Below are 14174 nucleotides of genomic sequence, written 5' to 3' on the forward strand. Positions count from 1 at the left end.
AACCGATTAGTTAATCAACAGACAATAATCAATGACAGTTCATTGTTTAATTTATTTAGGAAAATGCTGTTTCTAGCTTTTTCAGTGTGAATATTTGACCTTTTTTTCAGTTTTTTCTCATTATAAATTTAATATCTATTGGTTTTGGGACTGGTTGTCAGACAAAACAAGCAAATTAACGATGTCGCTTTGGGCTCATGCTATATATTTTTCTGACATTTTATGATAATTCATTGCCAAAATATTCAAAATTGATCATCACAATAACTCTAATTTCTACAAATAATCAATAATTATGATTGCAGGCCAACAGTTCTAGTTATCTGATGATATTTTCTAATATTTGTGTTGTTTTTGTCACATTTTCATTCCTGAAATGAGCCTCAGATTACTCCTCGAGGGCCATACCGTGTTCGTCCTGTGTGCTGTGCAATATTTCTCTTACCCTGCGGAGGCCAGTAACACACACTTACCCATGACTTGATTAACTGCAGTCTCATGGCTGTGTGCACTGAGCAGTTTGCTGCAGGCGGTGGATAGCATTAGCAGTGGTTAGATCAGCAGCACAGGGACAGAAAGATTGACACAACTGATAAAAGGAAAACCATAGCAGAGAAGGAGCAGAGAGGAGAAGATGATGAACGTGTAAACAAAGAAATAATGCAACCGACTGGCATCTTTGCTGCTGACCCACATCTAGAGCCTGACATTATTCCTGAGTATGCTGTTTCCTCTCCGAGCACATACACTGGCTGTCTAGCAAAGGAAGAGAGACAGTAAAGTAAGATATTAGACTGAGAGTCATGTCACTGTAAAGACACCACCAGAGACTGCAAGCCAAAACTCTTAAACCTTTAGACATCATCCTCTTTTGTTAGGCTAGTTTTTAATTTCTGATCCATGTACAGAGAAATCACCTACTTTTAATCCCAGTTTCAGAACAGACAGAAAGCCTTTAAGGGCTAGCACATCCAATTCATAAGCTCCTCTTACAGATGGAGATAATGAAGGATTAGTCCAGTAAATCCTATCTGAAGTCACTCTCTGACTGGTGACTTATTATGGTGGAGTAACTGGAGTTTGGACTGTGATTAGCCTCTGATGTAAGGAGGAGTGGAATTTTCCACTTTATGAAACATTTTACTTACGTACTTACTTAAATATGTTATGTTTTTAAGGTTGTTTGAGCACTGTCGACACCCAGTTAAACGTACTATGATTTCTGCCGCAAAGGGGGGCGTTTGATGACGTTGTGAAGTTGTGTGGAATCATGGGGCTTGTTGTCTTTACCACCATTGTCGTCAGCTTCTCCCGGTTAAGATCCGTGTATCTCTGACGCTGTTCAATGACTGTATTTCTCTGGTTTTGAACATTGTTGAAAACATTTGGGATACTGCAAGTAGACAACTCAGCAACATATATAACATAGATCAAGTGTTTAGACATTTTAAATGTGGAAATATTACATATTATAGCTTTAACACTGTTGGAAAGGGACTTACAGTGAGTGATAAATGGTGATGAGATTCCATCAATGAGCAAACTGACTACAAAATACATTTCATTTTGCCATAGCCTTGCAGATTTGAAGAGATTAATAGCATCTACAGTAGACATTCTTTCAACGTTAGTTAGTAACAGCTGCCATGTGCAGCTGTGCAGTCTGGGGCAACATCTGCAGACAGTGGTGGGTTAAGTAAGACTGACTGATTTCAACCCTTCTAGTTGTTACTCTGTTGGACTTTTGTATCTTCCCATTGCTACAGTATTAGGGCTTGACTGATTGGCTTTATTTGACTTCTCTAAGACTAGAAATGATACGACCACTCCCAGAACAATCTTTTTTGATACCTTACTTTGAGGAAAAGAAACAAAATACTTTTTAATTCATCAAGACTAAGGCTACATTCACACTTCAAAAGATCAGACTCCACTTGATTTGTGTTGTTCACACTATCAAGAAAACACTAATGAAGTCTTATAATAAGTTAAATAAGTCAGATTGGGGCCACTTGTGCCTGCAGTGTGAACGTAGCCTAAGAGTCTACAGCTGTGCTAAGGGCTCTGTGTGGCTGTACTTTGAGCTAAACGCTAACATCAGCATGCTGACATGCTTACAATGACAATAACATGTATAGCAGTTTACGGTCACTATGTACAATGAAGTGTTGTTTACGCTATATGTTGCAGTTAATGCCATTCAAGTGAGGTCCAAGTGTTCATTAACTCATTGGCTCGTACCCAGAAGGAAATATCTGGGGCACAGGTTGTAAAGCAGGTTGACTGTTACACTTAAAGGTTACATACAAAACACATGTCACAATTTTCACAGATCTCTGAGTCAAACAACATACCATAACCTATTTTTGGTGCTCAAACTGCTGAAGAAACATAATATTAAAGTATAAAATACGGGTTGTTTGCATTGAGGAATCCTCTCTTCTCCTCTCCTCTTTGTTATTGTCATTTTGTGGGTTGGATCCCCCTTTCCAAATAGCCAATTACAGCTCTCTCACATCCCAGACAGCCAATAGAAAGCCTGCTCTGCTGTCACATGTCCTTGTCACGGGCTGCAATCCCATCCCCTCTCCCATGTTGTTAATATTCAAAGGCTGCAGTCCACCGACATGAGCTCATACCAGCACGCATCTCACACAGACACATACCCCAAAACCACAAAAACATGCACTGATCTCTCTGCACACAGCTGTAAGTTACATTATTGGGACCATTTTGAAACATTGAGGAAGATCTTTTAAGAACGTCTTAAATTGTTGTCTGGTATTAGATCATCAGGTTTTGTTATATTAGAAAGGAAAATCCTTTTTTTGTCACCTCAGGCAATGATCTGGATTTTTTTTGCCTCGCATTAGTGAAAGCTGATGGGTACAGCTTCCTTGAAAGTAGCTAATTGCACAGATATCACAGTGGCATTCCCTTAAGCTACGATTCTCCCACATCTGAGTATCAGTTTATTATGAATAATACATTAGTATCTTAATAATTGATCCATTAGTGCACAGCAGCCTGCTTGTACCTTTCTCGCTTATTTCTAAAACTCAAGTGAAAATGTTAGTGGTTTTTCTAAATCATTGTTTTGAATTAAAACATTTACAGTAAACAGTATATAGAGTATCGCCATTTTTTTAAAGGGGAGGGTAAAGCGAGTGAGTTGCTATCTGTAACTACACCATTAGATGCCACTAAACACCAAAGTTTCGGACAAATTAAAATGTTGACCTGATGATGGAGCTACATGAAAAGTTATGAGGTCAAAATATTTTCAATAGACTGTTTTGCCCAGCAGACATTTCGACTTGAAAGCAGGAAAAGTGTAAGTAATAAGATTCACAATGACTCAGTTCCATTAAGTCACCCAGTAAGCCATGTCAGTGAGTGAGCATGCACAATACCATGGCTCACTTAAATGTAATGCAGCCTTTATTATTGTTATTAATTCCACTTGTGCTTTTCCTGCTTTTACAAGTCAAAATGTCTGCAGTGAAAATGGTCTATTGAGTGTGAGGGGAGCATGAATGTCTGTACCAACATTTAAGGCAATCCATCAATTGTTGGTGAGAAATTTCACTCAAAACCACAAATGTGAATCTGGTGACGTAAGAGGAAAAGTCAGAGGACCACCAAAGTCTTTAGGATTTATCTAACATGTCAGCATTATATGGTAATCCATCCAATGTTCTTTGAGGTATTGAGAAACTAGTCCTGGCTAAAAATGTTAATTGCTGTAAAATCAATTGTGGACCTGCCCACCTAAAACTAGACCAAGCCTATGTTACATGTTTGACTTGATAAAGCTGGCTCTTGTTTGTCTGGGTACATTACAGTACGACCAGTTAACGATTCTGGAGTGGTTAGTTGTCATTCATTAGTTTAACCGAATGGGATTCAGGCAGTTAGGAAGACCAGTGGCTGTGATAACAGCGAAGAGGCTGAGTGAAGGAAGTTTCATAACAGGAGCATCATGGCTGCACTCTTACTGCACACTGTGCTCGGCTGGACACCCAGCGTGTGTGTGTGTACTGTATGTTCCCTGTGTGAAGTATCATCCTCCCTTGCTCTCTCCGTATCTCGCAGCCATAACCAGCTGGTACTAGGCAGAGGTATTCATCCGTCCCTACTCCCTCCTTTTTTTTCTGCTGTCCCAGCTGCTCTCTCTACCTCTCTCTCTGCCCCCTCCTTTCTCACCCCTCCCACCTCCCTCCTCCTCCTCCTCCTCCTCCTCCTCCTCCTATCTCAACCTCCTTTCCACTGTCATTTCCATCCTGTTCATATGTCCCGGCAAGACGTCGCGGACGGAGTGTGTACATAGATAGAGGATGGCTCAGTGCTCAGGTGCAGGCGGCGGAATCTGGGAACCAGTCAAGCAGACAACAGGACCAGTTAATTTTCCCAGAAGACAGAGCACTCTGCTGGGCTGAGCTGGAGCTCCCTTCTTGGACCTCCAACCCTGGAGCTCTACTCACGTACCTGTAACTGAACTGTTTTTATACATCATTCTTAATCAAGAGGATCATTTCACCTGAATGCGGACCATATAAATACATTGTTTTTATATTTGCTGTAATTGGCACTTGTTTTGCACTTTGAGCATTGAGCAGTGGAAGCAGCTGCCTTCACAGCGGTGGAGCCTCCTGAGGTGAAACAGAGGAGTATGTGCTGTCTCCATCCTGCCACAAACTGGACCTTTGCATCTGCAAAGTGTGGATAGCTGCTCAGGGAGATAAAGAACAAAAGAAAGAGGGAAATCTTAAAAACAAGGAGAGGAAAATCCTTCCCAGACAATCTCCCTCTCACACACCTGTCAGGGCTCCTTTTCTGACAAAAGCGCAGCCGAGCATAGGAGGAACAATAAGATAATTAGGAGCAAAGAAGAAAAGGCTAAAGGGGAGACTTTGGGTCCACGCTCCATCCCTCCATTCATCCCTCCTTCTCCCGTTCCCACCTGTGAGGATTAATTGGACTGGGGCAGCATGGCGCATGCCGCCTCGCAGCTGAAGAAAAAGGCGGATGAGAACCTCAATGCTTTGGAGGATGAGAAGGAGAAGAAGAAAGCAAGGAAGCGTTCCCGTGAAGTGGCGAAGAAAAAGGTAGAGAAAGAGGAGGAGGAGAGAAGGAGAAAAAAAGACAGCTGAAAAGAGAAAAAAAAGAGTGAAAGTGATGGAGGAATGAGAGCACAGAGCTCACACAGGGGAGAGAGGAAGGCTTGAGACGCGTCGGTCTAGTGAAGTCTAGGAGGTTCTCTTTTGTCATGATGCAGCCTCCTCACACACACACACACACACACACACACTCATACAAGCACATACACACCCAGTGTGATAAGCGGGGTGGTCCCATTGGGAATACTGAGGGGGGGTGGGAGGGTGAAAATGACAGAGAAAGATGGATGAGCAGAGAGCACAGACAGGGAAGAAGATAACAGGAATCAGCTATAGAGGACAGATTGGTATTTTAGGACGCAGTGTTGCTATTAATATGTCGTGTGTGCGAGTGTGTGTGAGTTTTGAAATTTTTTTTATATCACTCTCACACACACTTAAGTTTGTTTGTAATAAAACCTCCATATTATATGTTCTTTGACATGACGCATATTTTATGTGTGACTTGTCTTTATCCCCCCCCCCCCCCCCCCCCCCACCTCAGTTTCCATGTTAACTTTCTTGTATAAAAACATTTTTTCTTCATGCCATCACACTGTGAAACCCACCCTGGTTTCATCTGCTGAGAATAATGTGCGTGTCTGTGATTTTGAAGTGAAAGGTGTGTGAATTCAGGGGAGGAATCTTGTGCTGGAGCCAAAGGCGTCAGCAGTCACACCCTGCGGTTAGGTGTGGGCTGTTTTTCGTGCGTGTGTGCGTGTACATGCGTCACTTGTGCAAGGACAAACTTAAGACTTGATCTCGGACACAGGAGATGATCAATAGGTCTGACTTGAAATCAATAATCATTCTCACTGCAGTGACAGCATTTGACAAAACAATTCAGCTGAAGTGGGCGTCGATGGGCGCTTCAGTGTTTGCGTAACTTTGTTGACCCGGTGAGTGTTTATTTGTTCAACTGTGATTGGCTCGTGCTTAAAATCATTTGTGTTTGCTCGAGTGTGTACATGCTGACATTTGGGCTTGTGTGCTTGCGTGTGTGTGTACATGCTGACTAGCCGGAGGCCATCATTAGTCCGGGGTCAGCCACCTGTCACAAAGAGTCAATAACAGTGACCTCATTAGCATCAAGGTCAAAATGGATAGAGAGGTGACTTCCCGTGGTCACAGGATGTCACGGTTGTTGTGAGGTTATACCATAAAGACGAGCACCAAAACAGTGAAATGCACCCTGGAGGGCCATATTAGAACATCTCATAATGGGAAAAATGACAGCATCATTTAGCCTCAGCAAAAGCCAAGAAAAGATGTTTACGGTCAAGTGACAGAACCCTTATGTACTTATAGTAATTATGAAACATATGGAAGTCAGGTTAAGTTGTTAAAAAGTGTTTTTATTCACCTGTTTTTGTGCATTTTCAAGAAAACCGGAGTAGAAATGCAAAAAAACATTATTAATCCCCCCAAAAGTGCAATAAAATTCAAATGAATCAGCTCTAGCGGACATCATGACATATATATCAAAAATAAATAAATCATAAATCACATGACTTAAACGTCCACTGAACAGACAAAAAAATGTGGCCAGACGAAAACATAAAATCCTTGTGGAGCAATGAGGGAACTTCCCCAAATGAATACATGAAACAAACATAAATGCCATAAATTCCACAACGTTTTCATTTGTTTTAAAGTTTGACCGGCACTCTCTTAATTTAATCTCGTTACGCCTTCTTCTCCTGCAATGCTTTGGTGGATCCCAACTGGAGAATTTACGCCACCAACTGTTTATCTTGATTCACCCTAACTCCTGCATCACAGCAGTGGGTGGAAACGTGCATTAATTCACTTTTCCCTTTGCAGATTTTCTAGTAAATCAAATTTGTGCTTAATGAAACTTGTTTAACTCACAAAAACCAAATCAAATGTTATTCTAACTTCCCTTTTGTCCGATGAGTCCTTCAAATTAAAAGACAAAATAGGTTTGTTTATCATTAACATGAACAAAACTTGGTACACCCAACCAATAGTAATAATTATGATAATAATAATAATGTTTTAACCTTTGCTACGGAGATAAACATAAACTCGTAGTTCATTCATCATAAAGGCCAAAGTAAGTCCTCGTCAGGTGAATTTGAACAAATGACGTCCAATTCTGTCGTTTCTTCTCTGCTTCAGCCTTTAGTAATTCACAGAATTTCTTGATGGAAATATAGTCTTCTTGTTGTTAGTGGTTAACTACTTTAGCCGCTAACTTATCCGTCCTATTCAGTGATTGTGCCCGGATTGAGCACCCGGGCAGTGCCGGTGTTTAATGTTACATCTTGAGTATGGCTCCTATGAGTAAATGTCCATCAGTAAACTCTGTAAATCCTTCAGGAGGTTCATGCAGAGAAAGTGCACGACATCAGAGGAAACAACTGAAAATATGTGATAATTGTAACTGTAACAGCTTCAGTTCGGTAAAACCAAAAAATGACACAAAACCGGCATTTATAGAGTTTGTGATACTGGTTCCAATGTAGAAAATCACTTCCTGGCCTCCATCTGCAGCGCACTGATGTGACGTCATGTGCAAACAAGCTATTTGTAATAAATCCCATTTGGGTATCTTCCATGGTTTCAGTATTGTAAATTACATTACTCCCAAATTTTGACACCAGTATCGACTTGAAGGCATCAGAGGGTATCGAACCTCTCCACCGTGTTGGATGTGTAACAGATCTACCGCATAATGACGTGCTTTCATCAAAACACTGACAGGAACTCAAGGCTGAGCTCTCTTTTGAATCCTGACACTGAGGGAGTCAGAGTAACATGAATGTGAGCAGAAATGGTGGAGGGAGGTTTGACCTTGACAGCACAAGCTGCATATTCGAGCATGCGTGATCACAGATTCACGGTTCCCCCACAGCGGCAACAGGTGAGGGAGACGTGTTGCTGTACTGTTACAGTATGTGTGCAGGGTGACATCAGCAGTTTCTCGCTGTTTGTAGCGTAATGTTGGCGGGAGGGTATCTGCTATCCGGGGCTCACTCAACGTAAATCTATAACACTGTCTGCCCTGGGCCAATTCTTGGCACCGTGGGGCAAAAAATATCCTCTCCCTCCTCGGATCGCATCGCCTCAATTACCTTTCTATTATTTTCCTCGCCTCACTTTACCTCACCCCCACGTCTCTGTCTCTCTGTCTCTCGTATACTGTGTCTATACATGGCTCTGAGACAGTGTAGATTTAACAGATACTACACTACACTAGATGTCAGTGTCTCTCCCTTTATCTTTTATCGCTCTCCTTCTCTTTGGGGAATATACGTATTTGCTTTCTTTCCGACGAGATGAAGAAGATCAATATATTTTGTGTCTGTGTGCTAACAACAGAGTCTGAGCCAGGACCTGTTAGCATAGCTTGGCTTGAATCCTCCAATACTTCAAAACTTATTTACACAATGTATCTATCGTGTTTGTTTAACCAACACATGAACAGGAACTGGGAAGCAAGGGTCACATGAGCGATGGGTTTGGTAGCTAAAACTAAAACAAGCAAACTAATCTGCCAGCATGTCTGCAGCCGACTGTACGAGCTATACAGTGTTATATTATATAACCCCACTGGTTGTTGGTTTGATAATGTTGTTTAATAGTTTTTATTAAAAATGCAATAAATAAACTACATATTTAGTTTGTATTAAATATTCAAAAAAAGCCCTTTTTCAACGCTTTACTTGACTGAACGTTCATCACATTGTTTGACTTTTTTTATTTGAGATTTGGCGACCCAAACACAAATTTAGATGGAAAACTACATTTTTGTTAAAACTATAATAAAGAAAATGAAACTAATACTAAATCTAATTCATTCATCTGATTAACTTTAAGTTATGTTTTTAAGAATATTCATAAAGAGTATTAGTGTTATCTTTTAGGGACTTAGCTTGTACGACAAGTCCTCATTTATTGATTTTTTAAAAATCTCTCATAATTTCCATCTAAAATCCCAAATTACCATTTTTATGGATTAAACAAGATACAACATGTGAATGATAGTCAGCTTTAGATTTCAGCAGGCAGTTTTGAGCTTTGGGCTTCCAGACTTTATGCTAAATTAGGCTAACCATGTCCTGACTCTACCTCTGTTATTAAAAAAGGAATAATTTGACATTTTACCAAATAGCCTGCACTTACTGACTTTCTAGCTGAGAGCTATGAGAATCAGTACCAATTGCATGTCTGAGCATTAAAGGAAGGCTGGAAGCCCAAAGCTCTCCTGCTTGGTTCTCTCCAAAGTTCAATTAGTACACAAACAGAACAACAATATGTCGTTTTAGGAGAAGTTATTCGCTGTAGCTATTTGTTAATACGCTCACATGCTCGATAATTAGTTCATCTTCTTTCTGAATTGAATTATTTGTCTTTCTTTGAGGCTCGTATCCCTGCCTCTCACTCTACCACGCGTACAGACTCCTGCTACATTATTTTTTCAAATGATACTGCAGCACTGCATGAAAGATCCTTCCTTTTATTTTAAAATTGATTTAGTAATGCATTCCTAGGCCTATGCATTCAATGCTGTGTACAGTATGGTGTGTTTATGGTTCTTACAGGAAGCTGCAAAACAAAAGCATTGCATTACAAGCACCACTGAGACCAATTCACAGTGCAGCTGCCATTAAAGCTATTAGCCCCAGACAAACATGTACTGCTGGACTACAAGCCATACTATGATTTTAAGATGCAATGCATGAACAAGTCAAGGCTCTTGTAGCACTGCACTCAGATTGCTGAGTGTGCTTTTCAGATTGGTTGGCTGGCTGGTAAACTGACTGACTAGTACGCTATAGACTGATTCATTAAGAGGCTGTCTGTCTGATTGCGTGTGTGATTGGCCGGTTGGTTGATTAACTGCTCTGCTAAGTTTTTGTCCAGCTGCCCAGCTGGAAGGCTGATCAGTCTGACTGATTGGCTTAGCAGAGCTAAACCTACAGTATTTGATATGCAGTGCATGTTGGTGCTAGCGTTCATAATGAAAAATGTAACACATATGGATATTTGTGCAAAAAGCCATCTGTGTGCTGACCTTCCAAGGCAGCAGGAGAGCGAAATATTTTGTTTCAACACGGACTGAAATTGGAAACAGGACAAAATCAGTGTTTGTATCCAAATGGGCTTAAAGGCAGAGAAGTGTAATGAAAATCCCTTCTCCTGCTTGTTTCCTTTATCATTTTGGATCTCATGCTTTTAGCGATGGCGTGACTCCAGACTCTTAAGTGATCGGTGGCGGCTTCACCTCACCTCCACTCTGTCCTTTGTCTTAAATAACACACACACACACACACACACACACTCACACACAAGTGCACGCATACACTCAGATGTAAAAAGAGCAGGATAATTCAGAAATGAGGGGTTAATGTAACATACATTATAACTAAATAATTGTTGGGTTTGAGTTAAATGTATTCATCCACAAGTTAATAACAAGAAAATGACACAAAATAACATACAGCATACAGATATATGCAGATTATGTGAGAAAGGAGACTGAGATGTCTCAACAACTATTGCATGGATTGCAATGGAACTCTGTACAGACATTCATGGTCTCCAGACAGTTAATCCTTATTTATAATTTATGGTCTTCTCACTTTTCCTCGGACATTTGTGGTTTTAAGTGAAATGTCTCAACATCTATGAAATGGATTGGTAAAATGTACACTGATCAGCCATAACATTAGGATTTGAGTGACTTTGACAAGGGCCACATTGTGACTGGGTCAGAGCATCTCCAAACCTGAAGCTCTTGTGGGGTGTTCCCGGTCTGCAGTGGTCAGTACCGATCAAAAGTGGTCCAAGGAAGGAAAAGCAGTGAACCGGAGACAGGTTTCATGGGCGGCCAAGACTTATTGATGTACAGTGCATTGCAGTTTGTTGTGCCCAGGTGGTCCTGATGTTATGGCTGATCGGTGTATGTACCCCCTGAGGATGAACCTTATTAACAAATATACGCAGTTTAAACCAAATGTGAAAAGATGTTTGAGAAGATGAAGATTAGATGATTTGAAAATAAGACAATAAGCGATCTTCGAATATTTCCCTTTGGAACTGCATCCTATACTAAGAGGGGAGGGGGGGTGACACCCAACAAAGATCATATATGGGGATGATGTAGATGAGCGAGGGGGGTTGGAAACACTGCATCTTCTGAGGTTTATTTTTGGGAAGGACTCGATTCAAGCTTTTTCTTTTTTTCTCTCTCTCTCCTCCACTCTGCCACTCCCCCACCCATCCTACCTCCCTTTAGCTTCCCCTCACCCTCCCTTCGCTGCTCTCTCTCTCTTTCAATGTCTCCCTCCCTCTCCGCATCTCTGTCAGCTGGCAGAAGGCTGTATTGTTCTGCCACACTTCTGCTTCTGGGACTGGGGGGAGGAAGCAGGTTACACACACACAGACACACAGACACACACACACACACACACACACACACACACAGGTCCCTTGTGACCAGGCATTGTACCACATTAATCCCCTGACACTTATTTAAGCCAAGATTCATATTTGAAGCCTACTCAGTCTCCCTGCTCTACACCGTATCTATATCTCTTTGTTCTCCACTACACCTGTTAAGTATTCAAGCCTTACAGTTATTTTATTGTATTTCCATCTGTTCTTTATGAATATACAGACAATTTACATGCAAATGCTATGTAGAAGGACACATGAAGGTTTTAAGAAAGGAAATTTGGATGAAAACATTTACACTTCAAATATTATTAGAGTTTTTCTGTGGAAAAAAGTGTTTAAAATAATCAAGAACTTATGTAACAGTTCAGAAAACTATCCGAAAAAGCTTGCAGGATAATCAATTAATTGTTTCAATATGTTTCAAAAATGCCAAAAGATGACTGCGTACTGCTTTTCTTTATCTCCAATGATAGAACACCGAATATCTTTGAGTTTGGGGCTTTTTTTGTTGAGCAAGTGGGCGACACTGTGACATTATTCACAGTTTTCTCAGATTTTAAACACAAAATAATCAATTGCCTGAGAAAATGATTTGCAGGATAATTGAAAATGGAAATAACCATTAGCCACCGCTCTTTATTGTTTACTCCTTTCCTCACGTTTGGATTCCTCATTTCCCCTGCTCCTACATCAACCCAATCCACTCCTCAGTCAGTCAATTAATCAATCACTTTGTCCCTGAAGGTAGTTGGTTGTGCGCCAGAGAAATGGAAACACAGGATAAAACACAAATGATATACACATATATAAAAATACATATTCATTATGTGTAGAAATATAATATGAAGAGTTTTTCCCCCATCGTTAATATGCCAGTATTGATTGGTGCAGGGGTCAGCAACCTTTACTATCAAAAGAGTTCTGTCCAATCACTCACTTTTGGGTTTGAGATTTGGGGGGATTTAGAATCCATAGCTACTCTCTAGAGACTGAAAACTAGCAGCCACCGCTTTTGAGTTTCAGTAGAATATTAGGGATGCACAATATGGATTTCTTTTCAGCAGTAATGATAACTAATACTTCCATGCTTCTCAGGACAGACCGATATGATAACTGATAATTTCACATTGTTGTATTTTAAAAAGAAGTTTATGACCTGTAGTTTGTGCAACTTAATAACTATTTATTCACTGTAATAACTGATAAATTAATTTAACAACATTTTTTAATTAGCTCTAACTCAGTTTTGTTAGTGGAAAACATTCTTGATTAAGCAGCTTCTACTCGTAATATTAAGTGACACCGACTTAATTTTCTAATCTTTATTTGTACGTATGTTTCTGTAACTTACAAAACTAAACTTGTCACGTGTCACTTAAAATTTCTAGTAAAAGCTGCTTAGTCAGGAATATTTTAACTTACGAAACTGAGTTAGTGTTACTTATAATTTTCCAAAGAATCAGTTTAATTTTTTTAGTTAAAATTAACTTATTGAATTAGTGTTGTATAAAACAGAGAGACAGTTTTTGTTGAATAACTGATTTTTACCACCGCATACTATCCATTACTGCAGACTGTTGTTGTTCATCACACAGTGACAAGCTAAAGGAAGCCAACTTATGTCTGCCATTAGCAGAACACGGAGCCATTTGTGAGATAATGATAAAAAGGAAGGAAAAAAGCACAACACATGTGGAGCATCCTCAAGCTGAAGCACCAGATGCCAACACAGACAATCTGACAGCACTCAGCGAAGATGACAAAGTCGGAAACGGGTAACCTAACTGAGGAGAGAGCATTATGAATTATAGAACGACTCCATTGCAGAGCAGAGGAGAAACGACAGCTGGAGTGGAGAGAAGAAGACCAGAGAGCCACGATGACAGAAAAGCAAAGGGATAAAGGAGAGTTAGAGGAGGAGAGGGGAGAGGTATTGTGGAGATTGAGAAGAGGTCTATAAAGGTAGCATGTTTTATGCCCCCCTCGCGGCACCAGTGTTCTAATGTTCTATGTAACACGGCTGTGGAGGGGGTTGCTGGGCCAGAGGATTGGTGCAGAGCCTGCCAAGCATCGTGATTGGTGGACAGAGACGACATGGAGGGGTTTTGGAGGGGGGGTGGAGGGGAAACATAACACATCCCCAACATACTGCGAAAACGAGATAGCGAGGGAGGAGGGTGAAATCAAATTAAAATGAAGGGGAATTAGAGAAAGCACTGCGAGAGAGATGCAGAGTTAGATCAAGGAGAGCGATTGATGAAGTGGGAGAAGAAATCGGAGAGTGGGCAGAGAGAGAGAGGGAGAGAATGGTGAGGATGCTGTTAGTTAGGCCTTTTGTCCTCTCTTCCTCTGCCTCCCTGCAGCTCTCTTCTCTCCTCTCTCCTCTAAAGTGGAAGATCGACACCAAGAACTGGGACAGTCCATTAATTTATACACACACACACACACACACACACACACACTCGAATATCTGCATATCCTCATTTCACTGAACACACCGCTGTTTTTGTTTGTTCATTCCTCTACTTGCAGATTAGTGTTTAGCACAGTGACATCACACTATATTGAATTGACTGAAATCAGACACCT

At 40.7% G+C, this 14174-nt stretch overlaps 1 protein-coding gene across 43 annotated transcripts in view; it reads left to right on the plus strand.

Annotated features, from left to right (window-relative positions):
• The window catches only part of LOC127373801 (ankyrin-3), a 164651-nt gene that overhangs the window by 44261 nt on the left and 106216 nt on the right, over positions 1-14174 (plus strand). For 3 of the 43 annotated variants that reach the window (XM_051418577.1, XM_051418594.1, XM_051418593.1), the window contains exon 1: positions 4284-5108. The exons of the other annotated variants lie outside the window; for them this stretch is intronic. In XM_051418577.1, the coding sequence (XP_051274537.1) occupies positions 4992-5108 (117 nt within the window). In that variant the 5' untranslated portion in view covers positions 4284-4991. Of the gene's footprint in view, positions 1-4283; positions 5109-14174 lie in introns of those variants that run through there. 43 annotated transcript variants of the gene reach the window in all.

This window comes from Dicentrarchus labrax, unplaced genomic scaffold (genome assembly GCF_905237075.1).
Source record: "Dicentrarchus labrax unplaced genomic scaffold, dlabrax2021, whole genome shotgun sequence".
Lineage (NCBI taxonomy): Eukaryota > Metazoa > Chordata > Actinopteri > Moronidae > Dicentrarchus > Dicentrarchus labrax.